At 39.8% G+C, this 21,413-nt stretch overlaps 4 protein-coding genes and 1 non-coding gene across 6 annotated transcripts; 1 reads left to right on the top strand and 4 right to left on the bottom strand.

Moving 5' to 3' along the window:
* Nucleotides 1-2,216: 2,216 nt before the first annotated feature.
* Nucleotides 2,217-3,861, top strand: hbae5 (hemoglobin, alpha embryonic 5). Its single transcript, XM_023408118.2, has 3 exons — nt 2,217-2,375; nt 3,042-3,249; nt 3,651-3,861. Exons 1-3 carry the CDS (start codon nt 2,281-2,283, stop codon nt 3,777-3,779), a joined length of 432 nt encoding a protein of 143 aa, XP_023263886.1. The 5' UTR covers nt 2,217-2,280; the 3' UTR covers nt 3,780-3,861.
* trnai-uau (transfer RNA isoleucine (anticodon UAU)) lies at nt 2,817-2,910 on the bottom strand. The gene is made up of 2 exons: nt 2,873-2,910; nt 2,817-2,852 (listed from the first exon to the last, which is right to left on the bottom strand). It is a non-coding gene; the product is annotated as a tRNA-Ile (tRNA).
* Nucleotides 3,862-3,998: 137 nt separating the features above from the next.
* aqp8a.2 (aquaporin 8a, tandem duplicate 2) lies at nt 3,999-6,266 on the bottom strand. The gene is made up of 5 exons (XM_023408123.2): nt 5,852-6,266; nt 5,512-5,638; nt 5,182-5,396; nt 4,330-4,464; nt 3,999-4,222 (listed from the first exon to the last, which is right to left on the bottom strand). Exons 1-5 carry the CDS (start codon nt 6,109-6,111, stop codon nt 4,177-4,179), a joined length of 783 nt encoding a protein of 260 aa, XP_023263891.1. The 5' UTR covers nt 6,112-6,266; the 3' UTR covers nt 3,999-4,176.
* Nucleotides 6,267-7,726: 1,460 nt separating this feature from the next.
* aqp8a.1 (aquaporin 8a, tandem duplicate 1) lies at nt 7,727-11,183 on the bottom strand. Its single transcript, XM_023408137.2, has 5 exons — nt 10,657-11,183; nt 10,339-10,465; nt 9,910-10,118; nt 8,787-8,921; nt 7,727-7,969 (listed from the first exon to the last, which is right to left on the bottom strand). Exons 1-5 carry the CDS (start codon nt 10,926-10,928, stop codon nt 7,927-7,929), a joined length of 786 nt encoding a protein of 261 aa, XP_023263905.1. The 5' UTR covers nt 10,929-11,183; the 3' UTR covers nt 7,727-7,926.
* A 1,112-nt stretch (nt 11,184-12,295) lies between these two features.
* lcmt1 (leucine carboxyl methyltransferase 1) lies at nt 12,296-18,187 on the bottom strand. 2 transcript variants are annotated; one of them, XM_087174465.1, is made up of 11 exons: nt 17,786-18,187; nt 17,473-17,564; nt 16,940-17,061; nt 16,739-16,815; nt 15,771-15,832; nt 15,516-15,639; nt 14,291-14,411; nt 13,924-14,025; nt 13,578-13,669; nt 13,200-13,297; nt 12,296-12,958 (listed from the first exon to the last, which is right to left on the bottom strand). In XM_087174465.1, exons 1-11 carry the CDS (start codon nt 17,932-17,934, stop codon nt 12,936-12,938), a joined length of 1,062 nt encoding a protein of 353 aa, XP_087030591.1. In that variant the 5' UTR covers nt 17,935-18,187; the 3' UTR covers nt 12,296-12,935. The 2 variants fall into 2 exon arrangements, with proteins under 2 accessions (XP_087030591.1, XP_023263904.1); XM_023408136.2 differs by having other exon boundaries at nt 15,537-15,639.
* Between the last annotated feature and the right edge of the window lie 3,226 nt (nt 18,188-21,413).

Here is a 21,413-nt window from a genome sequence, read left to right as displayed (position 1 = left end):
AGCCCCCCCCCCCCCCGCCCTGAAGGAGAGGACGGCTGTGATAGGCTGGAGATGAAGCGTCTCAGATAAACCGCAGAAGTCACCAGAAGTTTCTGGATGTTTTGATATTGGTTTGATCGCATTACAGATTTGTATACATGCCAAAATTTCACGTCAAAAAAAAAAATTTGGAGTCAATGTCGAGCGATATGAGCACAAGTCAAATTTGAGAGGGCGATTACTTTTGCAAGATGCAGCTTTACGGGGCGATTAGAAGCTGTTAGATACAGAGTCAAACTACAGACGGATCAAGTCTTTGTGCATGTGAAGGAAAAACTGCAAATTAGAACATTTAATATATTTATTCAATTGTATTTTCTTGTTTGAAATTAATACGTTTCCAAACAGAATTTCAAATCAGGACAAACTGAACATTCAACTGTTTAAATTCAGTTTTTGGCAAAGTCTTTGCAGCCTTCGCTCTGCTCCTTTAACCTCATTTAACCGGCAGCACAGGCCTTGTGTTCAGCACTACAAGAACCAGAACTGAACCAGAAACTACTTCACCGAGCTCTTTTAGCTGTATTATTGCACATTAAATCATCATTTATTGAAGTTAAGGCCATAACTTTTCCCTCATAGGGAAACCACATTATTAATGCATTCATTATTTGTTAAAATACCAACTTACATGTGTTAATATTTCAGTGAAAACAGCCTGAGAAACAATGAATAACAAGTGTGAGAATCCAGATTTATTTCAATATAAATATCAATATCCATATTAGTCTAATATTTGTCAAAGATTGTAAAAATTAAATTGCTGAATTGCATTTATTGCTGTATATCACAAACATAAGAGGCTTAAAAAAAAAAATCAAATATAGGCACGTGTTCTTCTCTTAAATCATGAAAACCAACTTCAGTGAGTCTGAATTTTTAAATGTGAGTAAATTGAGCCAAACGTGCGTGTTTGCCAGACTGTGGCGGAGTGTCGCGTTATCTCTGAAGCCACACTGGCGTTATCTGCAGCAGCGCCCCCTCCACCCACACGCTCGCTGCCCACATCCACAAATGTTTTGATTAAGAAAATACTTGAGCTCGGTGATAAAGGTTTGGAGCAATATTTCACCCCCATGATAGGAAACACATTAATGACCAGAGCCAAAAAAAAAAAAAATGGTCGAATTAAAAAAATTCAATCACTGATAAATCTTGTATGATTTACACAGCTGCGACATGATACGGTTGTATCTGTCTTTTTTTAAATTGATTTCCTAATGCAATAATTAATGCGTTGCAGCCTGCTGTGGTTAATGTAAAATACATGTTTATTAGCCGAATAGTTTTGCAGTCCTTTGTTTGCAGCATTTCCAATCTGTCATCTGATTTTCTGAAACCTGTATCCTTAAATGACCTACAACATTTTTCTGTCTTAATAAATAAAACGCAGGTTTTTTTTTAATGTGGGGATTAAACAAATCCCCCAACATGCACCTCGTGGGTCAAATGTGTGGATTTGGTCTGGAACCATAGAAAAAAAAAAACAAAAACAGAATTAAAACCTAATATCTTGTGTTTGGCCTGTGTTGGAATCAAAAACAACACTTCAAAAACAAGCTCGTCAACAGAGAGTTCTCACTCTGTACGAAAATATTGAACTTTCCTTCTGTGGTGCAAGAGTTTCTGCTGACTGATATTTGGTGAACAAGCACCCAAAGGCCTTTAGCACGTGGAAATGTAAAATCATGAGTTTTTTGCTTACGCAGTTTTTTTGTTTTTGTTGCATTTTCATCTGAGCTTAACTTGTTTCAGGTGGAAAATGTGTCTGAAAACTTAAGTTGGGTGTTTAGTCTTGTAACTCCCTCTGTGCACGTGTGAGCTGCTAATTTGATTACTATTACTATTTTTCCCGCTCTGTTTTATGTCTCTGAGTTTCTGCACCTGACATCTCTGCTCCTGACTCCTGTGACCTTAGATGTCCTCCCGGTGAACCCTGCCTCACCTCTAACTTCTATATATCAGACCGTACGATCACATGTGCAGACTCTTGCACTTGATACGTAAATGATCTTATTTTTTGCCAACTGACGCCCACGATGTGTCCAGCTGATACCACCTCTCCGGCTGGCATCCGGCCACTGAAGGTTCTTTTGGGCGTGGATGAAGGGGTCCCATCTGCGTCAGGGGACGCGGTTTGGCATCCGTTCCCGTGGGTGGGACTGCGGAGCCAACTGAATTTAAGTAGAAGTCCAAACTTACCGGGCATCGCCATCAGGTAGAGAAAGAGAGAGAAGCAACATGAGTTTGACTGAGAAAGACAAGGCTGCAGTCAAGGCACTGTGGGGCAAAATCTCCAAGTCAGCAGATGCAATTGGAGCTGATGCAGTGAGCAGGTGAGTGTCCTGTTTACCTGTATTTCAAATTAAAACCAGAGATAGTTTATGCCATGTTTTTTTTTATTCTTTACTTTGATTCTGCAGACCTCATATCACGGCTCTTGTTAATGGAGCATCGGTGCAACAAAATCTCGGGTCCAACCTGTGATATTGTCTCACTTAGGAAAACTTATTAGGTGAATTATGTTTCTTTGGTGACTGCTTCACTTAGATTATCTAGTAACAACGTGAAGTCAAACCAAATTAACAAAAAAGAAAAAGAAAAAGTGATAATCCTGTGCATTGCTCGTGCGCTCTAAATCATTAGATTAATTTGAGATCGTTAAGGAGTAAATCATCGTAGTCATTAAACATATTTTCAGACCACAGATACAGGATGGGCAGACAAGGATTTACGGTAATGTTTCTTTTTTGTAATTATAACCAAAGGAAACCCTATGCTCCAGGTGAGGCTCGAACTCACAACCTCGGCATCACTCCGCTGGATACTGCCTTATAAGTACCGCGCGCTAACCGATTGCGCCACTGGAGCACACACACTGTCAAAAGGCAGTACAGAAAAAGTGATTAGAAGTCGCAATGAGCTCAGTGCTGTTGCTTTGTTTTACGCTCAGCTGACTCAGCTCTCCAACACACCACTTCACTTTCCCTCCATCTCCACAGGATGCTCAGCGTCTATCCGCAAACCAAGACCTACTTCTCCCACTGGCCCGACCTGAACCCCGGCTCTGCATCCGTGAAAGGCCACGGAAAGAAGGTGATGAGTGGAGTAGGTCTGGCTGTCTCCAAGATCGACGACCTGACCGGCGGCCTGCTGGAACTCAGTGAGAAGCACGCCTTCCAGATGAGGGTGGATCCGGCCAACTTCAAGGTGAGCCAGGGGTCACTTACATCATATGCACATCGTGATATCATGATATCAGTTTTGTGCTAAAATCATATTCTAGTAGTTACTTTCAAATTTTGCAAAAGTTATAATCTTCTCTCACTAACATTTGTGCGCACCTTTACGCGCGGGGGAGCTTGGTTTACGCACAAATTACGCATGAGTGCTTGGGAGGGGAATATATTTAACAAGCCATTCAATTTCAATCGCAGTTTTAAGTCTTAATTTCTGTTATACAACCGAAAGAAATCTGATAACAGACTGAAATGTTCCAGACACATATTGGGATTTTACTGTTGTTCTATTGAAATTATCTAAATTGTTAAGATCGATCTTTGCAGTGGAGACCAAATGTTTTTCTATGAAATTGTTTCCTCTGTCCACAGTTGCTGTCCCACTGCCTTCTCGTGGTGATCTCCATCATGTTCCCTAAGGAATTCACTCCTGAGGCCCACGTCGCCTTGGACAAATTCCTGTCCAACTTGGCCCAGGCTCTCTCCGAGAGGTACCGCTGAGCGGGGGATGCGGTCTGCAAAACACGACCATTTCACCAATGGTGAAAAATGAAAGAATAAATAGCATGCCGCCAAAAACTCATGCAACGGTGTCTTTTATGTCTCCTGAAATGTTTTATCACTTCAAACCTGCACAAGGATCAGCAGCCTATAAAGTCTACAGGTAGTTTTTTTTTTGTGTGTGTTTTTATGAGCAAAGGAACAAATGAAGAGATCGACCATGTTCCATCTTTTATTTCATACAGAAAAATCCACACAGTGATCATACAATTTGACATAAAAAGAAAGAAAACTACACATTGAGAACATGACATTATGACATGATTCAAAACTGATGACCGGACAGACATTGTTCACAGGTTTATTGTCGCCTGGGCAATAAACAGGCTAGAAGGTGTTATGATTTCATAACGACTCGTAAATTATTATCACCGAGTATGAGCCTGAAATAGAAGAAAGTGAGACACTGTAAGTCCTCTGTTTTCTCTCACGTCATTTTATTTATTCATTTATTCAATCGCAACATCCAGTGATACCTGGCTTCTCTTACCTGAGCAAAGCAGCAGCCACCAGACCTCCTCCTATGGGTCCGGCCCAGTAGACCCAGTGGTAGGTCCAGTAGTTTGCCATCACAGCCGGACCGAAAGCCCTGGCAGGGTTCAGACACGTCCCTGATACATCACCCCTACACCGTCAAGAAAAGCAGGCGACATGTTAATCATTAATATGATTTGACGTTTTTGTCTTGTTAAAATCTAAAAACGTCTTTGGTGACTCAACTTTAGCAGTAAAAACGACATAACGTTAAATTGTTATAGTACAATCTATAATAATGTGGTTATATAAAAAATATATTCATATACAGTCAAACTGAGCCAGATTGTCATGGGTACACATTTGATCATTTTTCTGGTGGTAGGATCAGAGATATTGATTAAAAAAAGATACCTATAATATGTAATAATAATATTATTATAATAATATTATAATAAATATATAAATCAATCTATAAATTAATGATTTAATGATTTAATTAAAGTAAGAAAAAAAATAGAATTTATGAGGGATTGACCCCTGAATTAAATTATATTAGATTAAATTAAATTAACCTAAATTCCTGTTTGTCTCTGATAAGATGAATGTTAAAGAAATCTCAAATTTTTAGTTTGTAAAAGGTCAAAATTCTCATCTCATTAATCTGATTAATTTTTTTTAATTTTTTTGGAAACATTTTACTTTGAAATAAATGTCAGTCATTATCATTTGGCTGATAATATCATGACTCTGGGCTGAAATGATCTCGAAGTAGTAACTGACTTTTTGAGGGGGAGCTGGTCACTTTTAAATCAAATTGGGTGTAAATGTTTAACACGGCGCAGGCTCAATAAACCCTTTATCTCACCCTGCCAGGATGCAGATAATGACGGTGCAGCCCACCAGGAAAGGAGCCATTGGGGTTTTTGTCTTCTTGTTGATTGCCACCAGCAGCACCACCATGGTGACCATGCAGGTCATAGCCACCTCCCCAAAGATGGCCCCGGACAGCTGGCTCTCTGACTTGAGGATATCAAACGCTGCTCCTGTGGCATTGTGATAGCGCTCTGCAGGGGTCATTATCTATAAGACACGGATAACACTTTTAATTACCTTTCATATGTTAGTGCACAAAAGAGCCTGAATATACATCCTTGCAGAAGTGTCACTCTTAGTATGTGGTTCATTCTCCAATGACCTTGGACATTCCAGCTCCAAGGACTCCTCCAATCAGCTGGCTGACAAGATATGGCCCCACCATCATCAGCTCCATGCCTCCGCACAGGTAGATGGCAATAGTGAAGGGAGGGTTGAAATGGGAGCCACTGGAAGGAGGGAAAGAAGCGACAAAGGAAAAGTTGAAAGCAAAATTGGAAGCTGGTTTTAAGAAGATGCGATCAAGCGAACTGCACGAGACCCTTTCCACTCCATGTATGAGTCCTCTGAACGGCCGAGGTTGATCATCATGTGGCGAATAACACAGCAATACTCCGAGTGGAAATGCAACAGCAATTTGATTCTGTTTTTTACTCTCTTACCTGATGTTGTCCATGACCGCCACCATCACCGCCACAGCCAGCCCGTGCACCAGAGCCGGCTGCACCCGTCCAGCTGCTGGCACGTTCTCGATGACGGACACGCAGCCAATGAAAACAAAGAACATGGTCCCAACTATCTCGGCCAGGCAGGGCTGGAACAGCGTCTCATATTTGTTGGGGGGTCTGGACACAGGTGGTTTCTTGCCTTTCTCCATAAGAGTAGAGTCTGTGTCTTCCATTTCCATTTTCTCAACTCCCATTTTTTTTTTTTGCTCCCCTCTCGTTGGACTCTACCGCTGTTCCAGGGTGAACGCTCACAGATGGCTCAGAGATGTTGGTGCTAGCCTGCCTGTGTACCTGCAGCACTTAGACCGGAGCCTGTCTGCAGGAGACTATATCAACTGCAGTGCGCAAGGTGATGTGGTTATTTATAATCATCACCTGCAGCTGACACGCTGAACTTGAGTTGCACCACACGTCATAAAAGAAATCAAAGGTGAAGATTCATTATGTCAATACAATCTCTCTCTTTGACACCTGCCAAGCTCCTTGAAAGCGACCTCAAATTGACCTTTTGTAAAAGGGATGATAGGGTGCAAAAGGCATCAGCCGTTCAAGGTTCAGCACAGTCTGTCTGGTCAGGACGTGTCTTTTATTCATCATCACCATTATTTTATTTTATTTGGATGCAGGAGCAAATCTGGAGCAGCCCGTAGTAACCTACATAGATAAGATAAACCTTGACCAAGGACTTTACACTGTTGTAGGTTCGTGCCGTCGAGCGCTTTCCACTCTACACATTTACTCTGCACAAATGAACATTATATCAGACTGAGTGTTTTCACATTTGAAAGTATATTTTCCATGTACATTTTCCAGTATTAGACTCCAGTATGATTTTCAGATCCTGGTACTTTACTTGCATATTTCCTTCTATGCTGAGAGAACTATTGTTTTACACCACATTAATTTAATCATCATCATCATTAATTTATTATTCCTTATTAAAATAAAATACATTGTTTGAGATCCAGTTGTTGTTGTAACTTTATATTGTTGCGGTGTACGGTATGTATCATACGACAGTCCTTCTGCTTCTGATACTTTAGAAACATCTTGCTGATATGTTTTACTTCTATGCAGTGCTTTTACACTTTTACATTATAGTGTTGCTTTTTTTTTTTACTTAAAGGGTCTCACCATACTTTTATCACCAGTGATGCCTAATAAGGGAATATTTTTTGTGAGAATGGTGTTGATCCCTTTGGGGTCATAGAGGCCAAACTCCGTATTTTATGATGGTTCGTCCCTTAATTTGTCAATTTGCATTTAAACGTGTAACTTTTAATTCTTATTGCAGTATTTTCTAAATAAGCTGCTGCTGTATGTATATGATTTTATCCGTGACTGCATTACTTTATCATACATCTTTAATGCAGCAAAAAATATTACATGCAGTGTGTGATTGTTTCAGTCTTGCATACTAAGTAGTACAACCATTATCATCCATTTTCCAGGATGCATATAGTATGTATAGTTTTGAAGTACTTCTGTTTTAAAAAAAGAAGCTTTTCATTGTAACTTACTGCCGTGTTTTAGTTGATTGAAAGACACCAGTTTATGATTCTAATCTAGCTTTATTGTATGGTGTGGTGCCCTGTCCTTGCACCCTCTTTTAAGTAATAAAGCTATCAAAGCACGGTTTTCCATTCAGGACTTTGACCCAAACAATGAGTACAAAGAGACTATAAATAGATAATTATAGATAATCATTTGTATGAAATTGTAGGAGATTTACGACCAAATGTCTGTGGACTTTTTCCAGCCGACATCAAACATGTTAAGTCCAAATTTGGAGCAGCGATCAAAGCCCTGTCATATCATCAAACACTTTATTGAATGGTGAAATACAAACATGTCATTGCCAACAGTAACAGCTGATCCAAGTACAAATACATTTGCACACATTTTGCTGACGAATTAAAAAATGTTCTAATCTAATAGTTGGAGAAATGTTCGTTAATGTCAAAGCTGTCATCAAGTCAGTAGGATTTCCCTTTCTCTCTTTTAGATATTCACTTCAGTACAACCCGAGTTTTCTGGTCACCAAACAACAACCTGCAAAAAGAAGCGATACTTCAATTACTGGTCTATCATGACGGCACCGCACACGATTCATTATCAGGTTGAGAACATGATGGATCACCAAACGGGCACAACTCCAGAGATACAAGTGGTTTGGCCCCTAATTTTACTATTACCACATAGCTAACGTTAGCATTAACAGCTGTTTACTTACCAGTCTAGAGGAAACGTTGAAATTTCAACATCAAACTTCATTCCTTTACTCACTAAGAGCTGTCTCCAGTAAAGTAACGCCAATGTTATGTTCTTTTATTCAAGTTAGCATGCTAATCAGCTAGCCCCAGCCCGTCTCGTCTAATCTGCCCTGAAGACGTAGCATTGCTCAGAGGGCGTATTATGACCTCTTGTCTTATTAAACGCACCGATGGCCGAAGCTCTTGTCAAGCAACAATCACCACCCCTCGCTCCCGGCAGGAAACCATATTTGGCAGCAGAGAAAACTTACAAATAGCCCCTTTAAAGGTAACCTGTGGGGTTTTTATCATGGTTCGGATTCAGCAGTACCAAAACGCAATGTGCATATCCTTGAAGTCTTACAAACATGTTGCATTTTCTTTTGCACAAAACATTTGTAAAGCTTTTCTTTTTAAATATTTAAGATCCAACTCATAACAACATTGCTCCATAGCAACACCAGTGGTCATAAACTCCACAGGGAACCTTTAACTGTCATCACCAGCTATTTCTGCATATAACCTCCTTAAGGTTTTATTGTGTTCAAAAACTGTAGAAAGCCTGTTAAGCAGCATCTGAATCTTAACCTACTAGTGTTTCTCTGACATATACACACCGGATGAAGCTGACAGTGAGGAGTGCACCGCACGTGGGTCCAACCCAGTAGATCCAGTGATGGTTCCAATGGTTGGCGACCAATGCAGGACCGAAGGCTCGGACAGGGTTCATACAGCCTCCAGAAACCATCCCTCTGAAACAACAGACAGCGCAGGCCGACACTGAAACACCAGCTACTTTCAAAATGTTAACACACTTTTTGTCTATAACAAATAAAGTTCATTCTTACGCTAGCAAAATAATTTTATGCTTTTAATGTTAACAGTGCAGTGTGCAGAAACACACAGTATTACCTGAACAGTATTCAGTGTAATGAACTGTAATATGAAGACAGTCTGGAAAATAACTAAGTACATAATATTTTTTTTCTATAGTTAAAATTCAAATTATCTATATAATTATTAAAAAATAAACTCAATATGATGCTTTGTACAACAGTAAAATACTGCTTACACATTCATGCATCAATAATAACATAACCAGGAATTAAATGATGATAACATTGCACTCAAAGGGACAAACTTTGGATCAAGTGGAAACACAATCAATCTTTGCTGTTGAGTGATGGTTACGTGAAAACTGTCCCTCGACAGATGTTAAACATTAAACTGACAGTGAGCCAGCTCGGTCAAGGTAATAAATAAAACCTTTAATGAATGTTGGCATCCATCTGATAAGTGATGATATACACACGGGTAGAGGAATGTTGTCGTCAGAGCTGTAGCTGTCATTATGTCATCTGTATTTTTTTCTGGGGATCTAACTGAACGCCCTGGAGGAGTTCAGATGAATCAATGATTGATCGGTATGTCGCCACCTGGCAGCATGCAGCAGTCAGTTCATGTCTTCATTTCAATGGACTCATCATTTTCTTGTATAAGTATTTCTCTCAAAAAACAATCTATATCTCTTTGTTAAAAAAAAGGGAATATAAACAAATTTCCTTATGTGACGACATGCATCAGGTACAAGTAAATACATATACAGTTTATATCTTTTTGCTCTTGTGACCTTTAGTATGTATGAAATCCTGGCTGCTGTCCAGGCTGTGAGAGGACTGGGAGTGACTCTCTGGCCCTCAGCACCAATCTACTGCTACTGATTCCTACTGAGCCACTTACCCGGCAAATATGTTGGCCGTCACAGTGAGGCCGATGCAGAAGGGAGCCCACGGTGAGCGGGTTTGCCTGTTGACGGCCCCCATGCACACCACCGTGGTGAGGAGCAGAGTCATTATCACCTCTGCCAGCGTGGTTTTACCCAGATCAGTGGTGCCGGGGTGAAGGGCTCCTCCGAGGGCAGCGCTGTAACTGCTGGTGGGGCAGATTGCCTGAAAGCAGAGCGAAATGAATATAAATCATCCAGTGCACGAGGAACATGACTGGAGAGAGAATGGTTTTCACTTTTATTTATTTATTTCTACCAAACAAAGTCAGGATTAAAGGTTAAATATTGAACATTTTAACATTCTTACTATTCAAGTTAAAACTTTAAAACCTTTTTTTTTCTTCAATTCTGGCAGAAATGAGCTTCCATAGATATTTCCTTACCTTGGCTAAAGAGGCACCAATCATCCCTCCACACATCTGAGCCAGGATATAAGGCACCAGCCGGAGCAGCTCCATCCCTCCACACAGGCAGATGCTCAAGGACACGGCGGGGTTAAAGTGCCCCCCACTACAACAAACATAGACAACTTAACTCTGTGTCTCTGAGCTGATAACAACAACATGAGGACTTTGTTAAATCAAGACTAAACTAAAACATCATGGAGACCTTTCTAATATTGTAAAAAAAAAAAGCTCACAAAGACAAAGAACACTGAGCATTCAGAACACATAAAGACACTGACTGTCATCAGTTTTTACCTAATTTGTCCAAACACCGTGATGAGCACGGCCAGCACCAGCCCGTGTGCCACAGCAGGCTGGAGGATGCCACTTATTCCCACGTTCCCCACCACAGACGCACAACCCACAAACACGAACAGGCTGGTCCCGAACAGCTCGGCCAGACACGGCTGCACATGCTGCTCATACAAACATCTCTTCTTGTCCTCGTTGCTTGAGCTTCTCTCTGCCTCCTGAGCTTCCAATCCACCGACCGTGAAGACCTCTGCTTTGGTTTCTGTCCCGGACATGTTGATGTTTCTTTTTCTCAGGATCACTTGTTGCACTGGTGGACCGCAGCCTGCACTGGGTTTGTCTGATGAACGTACACTTATGTATATAAGCCATTCTTGGGATGATGCATAAAGGACATACGCACATCCACATTTTTTTTCTGCGATGCCACAACTTCCTGCAATTGTTTATACTCCCAAGACTGTTGGCACTCCATCAGTGGAAGCTCATAAAATGATTAGTACTGTCAGAGAACAAGCACATAGAGATAATTAGATGAGGATGACCTGTGTCTTGTTACTCAGAAGCGCAACAAAAACATTTGTTTGGTTTGGCTGATCCCGAACATTTGTGGGGGTTTTTTAATCAGTTAACTCAGTTTAATACATCTGAAGAATGTGAACTTTAAACTTTATGGAAAAGTTTTGCGACATAAAACCAAAACAATGAGATGAATAATACTAGAAACTGTGAGTAACTCAATTCTGAGAAAAGCTGAATGTAAGATAATTAATAAAACACTTTATGCATTATAATCAATTGTCTATTGGTAGATATTCAGTAACTAAAAACCAGGGATGGACTGTAACAAAGTATAAATACTTACATATATAAGTATCTGTACTTTACTTCAGTATTTTTTCTTAGGAAACATATGATTTTTACTCCGCTACATATAAAAGACAAATATTGTACTCGACACTGTGAAGCAGAGCTTTCAGTCAGTGGAAGGAGTTTTCTTTTTATTTGGAAAATGTGACAGACCTGTCGCTGTGTTCATCACAGGAGAAAACACAATCACAGACGAGGCAGAAGATTCTTCATCAGAGCACCACGGCCTTATCCGAAGTCCATGTTGGAAGTTTTAGAAATAAATAGAAATGAATTTCTTTCCTTTTAAATATTTGCTGTGTTTACTGAGACCAAACGTCATCACTGCTGACAAAAAGAGAAATATTAGAACGACAACAGGAAACTCTTTCTGTTGATTCAGTTGTGTTTTCACGGCCATGTCTACGGGCTTTGTTGTATATTGTACAAGCCTTTCATTCTGCAGGTTCTACAGTTGGTCACTTCATTCAGTCGGTTGTTTCAGAGTCATTATGTTCTGTAAATGTACTGTGGATCAATACAATGCATTGACGTTGTATTTCTGAATACTTTGGTATTTTTTTTAAAAGTAAGCACTTCAGTACTTTAACTCAAGTAAAACTTTTACTGAACAACTTTCACTTGCATTAGGTTTGATCAGGATTATCTAACACTGTGTGTTCTGTACGTTCCCTCAGCTCGTCCCTTCCACTGCAGATAACCCAGCTAATATTAACGGATATTAACTGATATTTTGATATGAAGTGCAAAACAAAACACATGAACGAAGATATAGACATTGTCTTACACAAAAGGAAACTTTTATTCAACCGCACTTGAACAGCATTCGTCAAATATAATCTATTACAAACTAATCTGTCATGTCCTCTGTACTGTTTGAAAACTAGTGGCAAGAATAAAAAAGATCTGAAAGGCCTGTAGATGGATGTGATGTATTTCTTCTTGCAGTTAGACACGAGTTATTGCATGCGCGGTGTGTTTGTGAGTAAATGAGCCTGGAAGTGCTAGTTCACCAATAAATAAAATTAAAATGGCACATGAAATCCAAACGAGGACAAATGAGCAGAGTTTGAAACAATATTTCTGTGATTGTTAATTTGCCTGTAAACAAATTAGTAAGAGAAACATGATCGATTATACTGTTGGTAATCCAGTGCCAGTGTAGTGACAAACCTCTTCACAGTTCTCGACCTCGTCACCTCTTTATCTTCAACACGGACTTGGTTACAAACGACGCTTGTGAAATCACATTCTGCTGATGCCGGGAGTTTTTTCCAAGCGGAACAACTCCCAGACAACTGAGAATATGGGTTTCCTCTTTCCCAGTAACTCCTTTACAACATCTTCCCCCTGCTGTTGATTTTGGCGAACACACTCGTTAAGCGCGTCCTAACAGCGGAGCAGCTCCACACTCAAAATGCCAACTGCGACAGACCTGAGGAAACAGAACATGACCCGTTCTTGTAAATGACCACAACAGACACGCCAACTGGGCGGCTGGATGGAAATATGAAAAAAATGTGACACATATGAGTAACACAAAGTAAATAAAGTGACAGGCAACGTGGCGCCGTACATGTCAGAAATGATCCTTGAATTGAGGGACTTACTACATCAGCTTATGTATACAGTAATTAGCATGCCTGAGATGTAAGAGAAACATAATGACCCATTACCCAGGTTGAGTTTGTCCTTGGCGGCCCAGCTGATGCTGTAGTGCTGAAGAAGCTGCTGCAGCAGCTCTTTCTCGTCCAGGAACTCCAGTCGCTCAATTCTGCAAGGAATTAAGAAAATGTGGTGTTTCATCAGTATTTCATCTCGCGTGAAAATCTTGCTTAAAATCTGTGGAACGCCCCTTTAAGCTCACAGCGCTCTGGTACACAAAACACCCCTCTGAACAATCATATATGATAAGAGGATCAAAAAGTGAGGATGGGACAACTGTGGTGGGAAGAACTGATCACAATGTGCGAGATGAAAGACGAAAACGTATAAATCGTACAGTAAATCTGACGGATACGGCAGATACTGGGTGATGTCAAGTCTCTCGTTACCTTGCCACGTCGTCCTGACGGAGCATGCTGTAGATCGTCATCATGTCCAGAGCATCGGCATGCTCCCAGCCGGCCTTCAGGAACCGCTCCTTCTGCAAACACCACACATGAACAGTATGATATCTAGATGTTCTGCAAAATAAATCACCGAGCAAAAGATCTATGAGCAAGAGACCCTCAAATCACTCTTCACCATTAGTTAAAACAGATCGTGTTTTCTTCATATCTTAGTATCTGTTTGTAACTTCGATGGAGATCTGATCATATTTTAAGATAAATCTACACATAACTGCAGGTAGCTCCAAAGGGTTCACTTACTTTTCTTGTATTGAACCCTAGAGAATACCTGAGAGTCCAGGGATTGGCAGAGCTCGACTCCTGCCAGGGTGCACTGTCGGCGCTGCAGGTTCTCGATCATCACCTGGCCAAATCGATCGCTCATGTTCACCTGGAGACACGGACAACGTTGAACGGATGAAGTCTTACGTGGTGTTTCTGAGAGAAGCTACATTACTGAATCTCAGCTTAAACACACAAGCGCTTCTGTCCTTTCAAACACCTTCCCTCGTGCAAACTGCAGATAAGTTTGTTGAAGTTTTATCCACTAACAACTGAATACAACCATACTACTACCAGGTACTTCCTTGTGTTGTGACATGGATAACAGAAGCCGACACCTGTGTTCTTCTGCTGTGGGTGTTTGTTTTGTTTACCTGTTCGTAGTTGATGAACATGGCGGTGTGGAAGGTCTCCGCCGCCCAGTTAACGAGGTTGGAGGACTGGGAGGGCGTCATGTAGACCAGCACGCACTCGGACAGGAGCAGTGTGGGTAATCTGGAGATGAGAACGTAATATATAAACACATCCTGTGACTAGAAAGCGCTCGGAGAGATCATACCGTATTTTAATCTAAATTTTTTATAAGAAATGCGTGAAAGTAAACTAATTATATAGAAAACAGCGACACCAAAGCCATTTCCTTTCCACCAAATGTCATTGCGATTGGTCAAGTTATATAGCACCTAATTAATAAGCAGATAAACATGGCATCCTTAGTGAGTGTGATTATCAAACTGTTACACTCCCATCAAACAAACTGCCTTCAAACCAATAAAAACTTTTTTATCTTTCATACTCTTGTTATCTTAAACCCACTTGCACTTCAGTGTCTGTTATAGTCACAGGGGAATATTCCATTTTCACTCCAGTCTTTAGTGTTGGCAGGCAGACAGAAAGATTCACACTCAGCAGCTTCCTGAAACAGAGAGCCTCGCTCTTTGTGAAACCTCCATGGATAAATAAAAATTACGTAAAAATGCCGTTATGAGCTGAGATGAGAGAGTCCGGCAGCGAGGCCTCTCCTCGCCATAGAAAACTTCCTCTCATAAAAAAAGAAAAAGGAAAAGGCCTGTGCCATCCAACTTCCAAATTCATCTTTGTCCATTACTACTGGTAAAATAAATAATACTGAGGGCTTCAAAGGTTTTTTGAACTAAATTTAACTAAGTTACAATGGATTCCAATAGTGCCAGTTTTACAATAGAACAAATGATCAAAACCTCCTCAGAAGCTTTGATTACAGACAATGCGTAGGTGGCTTTCAAACCTACGGGGTGGGGGTGGGGGTTCATGTTTGATACTCAAGACGTACATTTTAGGTGGGGTATCCTTTCAAGTGAGGCTCCAGACAGTCAGACATTACATCTGAATGACAGCCATACAGTCACTCTGTAGAGTAAGTCTGTTATCTAGAGTTACTTACAGTGAGAAAACACATAGATAACACAGATAAGCTTCAATTCTTGGATTTCCAAAGACATGCTGGGAAAAAAAGAAAACTGGTAGAGAGCAGTATAATGACCTTACACTTACACTTCGTTCAAATTCTAACTCATTTGCTTAGTATGACTTATATGGAATATAATATTGAGATCAGACCCGACAGTGTCTATCACATACTCTGGGTTAAGCTGGAACTTCTTCAGTTTTTCATCCAAACTAGAGATGTCTCTGAGGTCTGCTCCAATGATACAGTAACGGTCTGAGTCCAGGCTGTGGGCATCTGAACCAAACAAACACATACGCACAGTTAGAGAGATTTTCTCACATGGAATGAAGGATGTTTGGAGCTAAACCTCATAGATATGTAAAGCCTACGTGGTTTGTGATGTATAATTGTAACTTATGTTATACCTAGCAGTAAGGAGTCTGTTGAGTGGGTTTCGATGATGGGTTTGGACAGCGGTGGTTTTGTCCTGGTCAAAAGAAAACAACATAATTCACGATTAAAACTACTTATCATCAATTAACCTAAAGCCATTCTACAGTCAGGCCGTTTACATTCATCAGGATACATTTATAGTCCTGTGTCAAAAGCTCCAACAACCATCGTATTTATATAATTAGTTGCTACTTTATTAGGTTAACAGCTCAAACTAAAGCAGTCTAACACAACAGTCCCCAATAAATCCTTCCTTTCTGAAGTTTACAATGTGTTGTAACTGTTGTAGAGTGTTTCTAATGTACCCAATACACTGGCAGCTAAGTATATGATGTAACAGGCTAAAAGCTATTACACTGAGCTCATAATAACACAAATAAGTTAAAGTTTTTAGATTTTTTTTGCATGTTAGCCTCAGTTCCATGATAGTAAATGCAACACACATTTTACAGCAAACAAGCACTTGTGAGTGAACTATGCAGCTGCTTATACACAGCTTATCCCAAGTCACCCTTGTTTTATTTTATATCTAACAGACTTAACATAAGCTGTTACTGCAAGACACACGTGTGTTTAGCACAGCGTGTAAATTTATTACCAAAGCTGAAGGAATTCCTCTGTACAGCAGCTGTAAATGCTGAGATGCTGTTTCCTTTAACAAAGACCTTTGTCTCCCTCTACAGTTCTCTACGCTACATGACAACACCAAAGCTAGAAAACATGAAACACTGGTGCTACTTAATGTCCTGTTGTGTAGCAACAATTAAATATTAATCATAACCTGTTATGCATAACATTTTCATGAATTAAAGTAACTACAACCTAAGTTGTAGTTAATTTACAAATGCAGTGAGACATGTAAGACAGTAAATCTACAAAACTAAAACTACAGAGAGACCCTGTGGCTGTTCTGTTTCATGTGTGGCCCAGTTCGTCTTACTTTATATTGTGTATTTTCCTGGCCACAATGGTAGGAAAGTCAACTTCAAAGAACTTCCGTGGCATGAGATTTTCATCCTAAAACACACACATAGTAAAGATGTGTTTTTTGAGGATAGATAAATTGTATTTTGATGCAGTCGCATCAAATCAAATAGAATCAAACTCCACTTTAGAGCGACGGAGCTGCAACGCTGCGAACCTTCAGTCTCCAAAATGTGGTGTCCAGCCCAGCTCCCAGGTTGATGATTTGACAGTCACATTCTGCTTTCTTTATAAACGCATCAAGTAGATGGTTCACTCCTTGAACACGAGCATAGTAGCCTGTCACATCAGACAATGAAAATAAAACACATACCTTAGTCATGTTACATACAAAAAAAAAAAAACATTCCTTAGATCATTTTAGCACTGTGGCATTTAAAACACTTAAAAATGTACAAGATCACAAATATGGAGGACAAAAGGATCAAAAGCCAACAGCATGACTGGGTTAGTGGGAGAATTTACTGCTGACAACTCCTCACTAACAACATTATAAAGTGAGGCGTTAATAGCTAGTTATACTGGATATTACACAATAACCTTGTGATTATTAACTGCTCTATTAAATGCACTGTGGTGTATTGCTTATGAAGCTCTAGTAGCTACAGGCCAGGCTCATAATATTTACTTGCGATCCTTTCATTTACAGTCTGTCATCTTAATGTGATGACAATGAGATGTGTAACTCACCCCTGTTGATTTCAGGTGCCTTCCTTTCTCCTACAGATCTCACAAAGTACTGGATATATGGGTCCTTCCAGTAGCCTTTACTGGTGGCAAACCTAAACACAGATTATATACAGATTATATAACATTATATATATGTATATTATGAACAGAATGAGGAGGTGCCACATAATTGATGCTCCCTTAACTAATATATTTTTTATAGTGATTGCTATATGGTCAGATCCATCCATAAATCTCACCAAGGGCCTAATAATAAATTATGGGGAGCTGACTCAGTGATACAGTGATTGAAGATGATACTGATGCTGGTTACCTTTTACATGTGGTTGCATCGTCACATGTCGTCCTCACTGCTTCATCTGCAGTATCCGTGTCTGTGAAGGGTTGCCGTGCTGCCATTAATGATCCTTCTCCTAACGTTATTTGGTCAACATTAAAACTGTAAACGTTGCATAATCTCATCCACCTGTTTTAGTCCCGGTTTTAGCTGCTACAAGCTAACTGGCTAACTCAATTTGAATTTGACAGGTTTATTTAACAAAACAAGGACGAGAAACAATGAAAGTGAGAGCATAGTCGAGTAGCTCAGGTTCTTGCATGCAGTAAATAAGCTACGAGTTGGATGAAAATAAGCAATTTAAGAAAATGTAACGATATTTTCCGGCTGAAAACAAGTTGCTCGCGGCTAGAAATGTATTTACATGTTTGACCGGAAGCAAAAGATCAGTGCTTCCGGTTGGTATTTTTCACATTAAAAGTATCACTGGAAACATTCATATTTTGCACAGGAATAAAATAAACCTACAACTAAATGCGAAGACTTACACAATTACAGCAGTATTTCTTTTTTTAGGAAAACAATTAATTCAAAACAAATTTTTATTTTTATTTTTAAACCCACTCCATGTATGACTTGAGGTTACAGTATTGATCATTGATCATCGTCTTTTGAAATAACTTCCTTTCACCTTGCACAGATTGATTTTTAACCTAAACTAGACAAATACTGTCAGTATGTCTGCCAAAGAACAGACAGTGGAGTATGTCTTACACAGATACTTACTGGCATCACACTTTGTCTCACACTGAGGAGTTACAAAAAAGGAGACGTGAAACATTAAAAAGGTTCAGACATCCACTAAGTCCCACATGAAATATCCAAAGCCACTCTGACACACGTCTTTGCAAATTGTGTGGGAAATAATACCACCACAAAGCAGGGGCGGAACCAGACGTCGTAAACATTCGGGGCTTGGCACAACTTCAAGTTCAATATTCAGGGGACATGTCCCCCTCGGGAATGTTTTTCCCCATTCACAGCAGCTACATGCTGTTTACTGTATCAAGCCATTTGTAAATCATTTGGGAAAAACATGAAAGTTGCCCAGGAAAAAAAGTCATCCTAAGACTGCATCATATTTTGAATCTAACTGTTCTCTATCTCCATCGCTCTGAAACCACAACACAACAGATTTTAACAATGACTAATTTTCACTACTGTCGCATAAAATTGTCTGATGTTACTATTTTGAATTATATGACATAGATGGGGAACTACATTTAAATCCAGACCATAATAATATGTGCTGCTCTAACTGAGCAGACATGGATCCACAACAAGACCAAGTAAATGTCTTCATGACTCTAAACTGAATATTAGACCTACAGAAGAACATTTACTCTAATGATATTAAATTTATTTAAAGAATAGCATCATAGGATAAACAACATGGACATGTATACTGTCTGATATTATCAGACAGTATTTTATTTGATCTTTATTTGATCTACTCCGGATCACTCTGTTCTCATTCCCTCCTCTTTTGCTTTCAGATGCTTTGAGGATGGAGCACTATCATAATCATTGATTGTGCATTTAAAGGAGAATCCAACCCTTTTTAAAAATTCACATTTGTTATTCCTGTGTCCCAGAAAGAAATGGTGAATATTTGTGAATGTGCAACACTCTCCTCTAAAGTAAGAAACCAAAGGGAGAACCTTAAAATGTGCAACGTCATCCCAGTTTACTCTATAATAATAAATGGAGCTCTGATGCTGCAAGGCCTTAAAATATGTCTAATTTCTTACACTACAATGAGTATTTTAAATTTTAAGCTTTATATCCAATTCAACATCTGGATGAGACCTGTTTGGGGGGGACTCTACACAGCTACTGTAGATAGCTGATGGATTTCTGCTGCTGCTTGTGGACTTGATGCTGGTTTACTCTGTGTGTAAATGTGTATTTTAATAAAACAGCATGTTATGTAATCTGATTCCTGACGTGGGGAAAATATCAGGAAATTAACAAACGCCGTTGAGGCCCAGCGTCAGAGCAGTAGGTCTAATGGCCGTCCGGCACGGGCGGCTGCTTCCGGCCTGGTTGTGGGTTGTTGGACTCGGAAAACTGGTCGGACCGCATTTCAGCCGGATCTCTGGGCCCAGACCCGGCCGAGTCTTTCTCCAGAATAATGTGAATGACAGCAGAAGAAGAAAAGTAAAGTGGGGAACAAACAAACGCAGAAACTTTTCGTACCTGTGACAGTTTCGGAAATCGGACGAACAGGAAACGGGGAGTGGAGGGAAAAACCAGAGATGCGCACATCTGTCTGCTTTAATGGTCTGCGCACATACGGGCATTTGGCCGAAAGGCGCCAACTTTGCTTTAAATACGGAAGACAAAAAGCAGGAAGGCTTAGCGCGTAGTGGGACTTCTTGTAGCCAGATAAATACATTTTGCAAACACACAAATTACATTTTGAAGAAATAATATTTGTGAGCAAATAATAACGTAACCTGAGCAAACTAAAATCTATTCTGTGCTCAATAAATCTATTTCTCTGTTTGCTATTATCCTCATAGTCGCACAATACTAATGTGTATCACTCAGTTCTATGAGAAGCTGCTAGGCCAAAACTGAATACTTCACTTGCACATACATGCATATCATCAGGCATATACTGTACATACATATATACAGTAATGAATGTGTAGGGCAGTGGCCTAAATAAGCCACTGGGTGTCGCAGTTGTTATGTTTATTCCTTTTTATATACAGTCTATGGTTTATTCCCAGGTGAATCCTGGTTTTGGTGTTGTTTGACCACTGTGGTACACTGTAGTTTTGAGCTGTGTCCTGAGCGGGACGCCATCTTGATTTTTTTGTTTTCTTCCCTCACAGTACAAGGTAAGCAGCGTTAACAGCAGCGTGCATCATCTTACAATAACTTCATTTCTCATAATTATCACACTTCCAGTCTTCTGTTTAAACTGTGTGTAAACAACATGTTTGCCATGGGAGTGAGCTCCTAACCGCCATACAAACTGGTAAAACGGATCCGTTACATCTTGTGATCACTTGTTTTCCGATACAAGTCGTTTTCGTTCAGACCGGCAGAAGATTTGTCCCAAAACTCTGTGTGTAAAACGCAAATCAAGAAGCGTAGAGAAAAGAAAAGTGATTCAAAAATGTTTGTTTGAAAGTTGTAGATATTAGGAAGATATTCACTAATGCTTTTCATTTATTTGTAAATTAATTGAATGTTTGTATTTGTGAAATTTGTTTGTAGATCCATTTTATATTTGCAAGATATTTTAACCCCTTCTTTAACCCTAACCCTTTACAGATCTCACCTTTACTCACTGATTGTCAGTCAGTTCACATAGATAATACTGAGACAAAATCTACTTTAGAGCTCCATTGATTTGCTGGTCCAGTCAGAGAGACTGAGGGCTGTCTCTTATACACATCTCTTCTTCTCTCGAGTACAGGAAGCTTCAGTGAAGCAGCTCTCAGGAAGTGCTTTCCGTTCCATGTGATCACCCTCTTGATGACTGTTGTTGTTGAAGCTACTTGACAGCAAATAGCAAGTCAGCTGTTACACAAACGTTGCATGTGTGTCAGTTGTATGTCAACCAATTTTGTCAATGAATGTCTCGTGT

The sequence above is a fragment of the Seriola lalandi genome, unplaced genomic scaffold (genome assembly GCF_002814215.2).
Source record: "Seriola lalandi dorsalis isolate HSWRI2012SDOR001 ecotype SW California unplaced genomic scaffold, Sedor1 jcf7180002054354, whole genome shotgun sequence".
NCBI lineage: Eukaryota > Metazoa > Chordata > Actinopteri > Carangiformes > Carangidae > Seriola > Seriola lalandi.
The sequence above is the reverse complement of the archived record's forward strand: the minus strand, read 5'-3'. Positions and strand labels throughout refer to the sequence as shown.

Excerpts from the sequence above, each read along its gene's own strand:
- hbae5 (XM_023408118.2), top strand. The coding sequence starts at position 2,281 with ATGAGTTTGACTGAGAAAGACAAGGCTGCAGTCAAGGCACTGTGGGGC. Across the intron at positions 2,376-3,041 it reads GGAGCTGATGCAGTGAGCAG|GATGCTCAGCGTCTATCCGC; the intron begins GTGAGTGTCCTG and ends CCATCTCCACAG. Across the intron at positions 3,250-3,650 it reads TGGATCCGGCCAACTTCAAG|TTGCTGTCCCACTGCCTTCT; the intron begins GTGAGCCAGGGG and ends CTCTGTCCACAG.
- aqp8a.2 (XM_023408123.2), bottom strand. The coding sequence starts at position 6,111 with ATGGGAGTTGAGAAAATGGAAATGGAAGACACAGACTCTACTCTTATG. Across the intron at positions 5,639-5,851 it reads GCGGTCATGGACAACATCAG|TGGCTCCCATTTCAACCCTC; the intron begins GTAAGAGAGTAA and ends CCCTCCTTCCAG. Across the intron at positions 4,465-5,181 it reads ATTATCTGCATCCTGGCAGG|GGGTGATGTATCAGGGACGT; the intron begins GTGAGATAAAGG and ends TTGACGGTGTAG.
- aqp8a.1 (XM_023408137.2), bottom strand. The coding sequence starts at position 10,928 with ATGTCCGGGACAGAAACCAAAGCAGAGGTCTTCACGGTCGGTGGATTG. Across the intron at positions 10,466-10,656 it reads ACGGTGTTTGGACAAATTAG|TGGGGGGCACTTTAACCCCG; the intron begins GTAAAAACTGAT and ends TGTTTGTTGTAG. Across the intron at positions 7,970-8,786 it reads CTCACTGTCAGCTTCATCCG|GTTGTTGTTTGGTGACCAGA; the intron begins GTGTGTATATGT and ends TTCTTTTTGCAG.
- lcmt1 (XM_087174465.1), bottom strand. The coding sequence starts at position 17,934 with ATGAGATTATGCAACGTTTACAGTTTTAATGTTGACCAAATAACGTTA. Across the intron at positions 17,565-17,785 it reads GATGCAACCACATGTAAAAG|GTTTGCCACCAGTAAAGGCT; the intron begins GTAACCAGCATC and ends ATCTGTGTTTAG. Across the intron at positions 15,833-16,738 it reads AGGAAAATACACAATATAAA|GACAAAACCACCGCTGTCCA; the intron begins GTAAGACGAACT and ends TCTTTTGACCAG.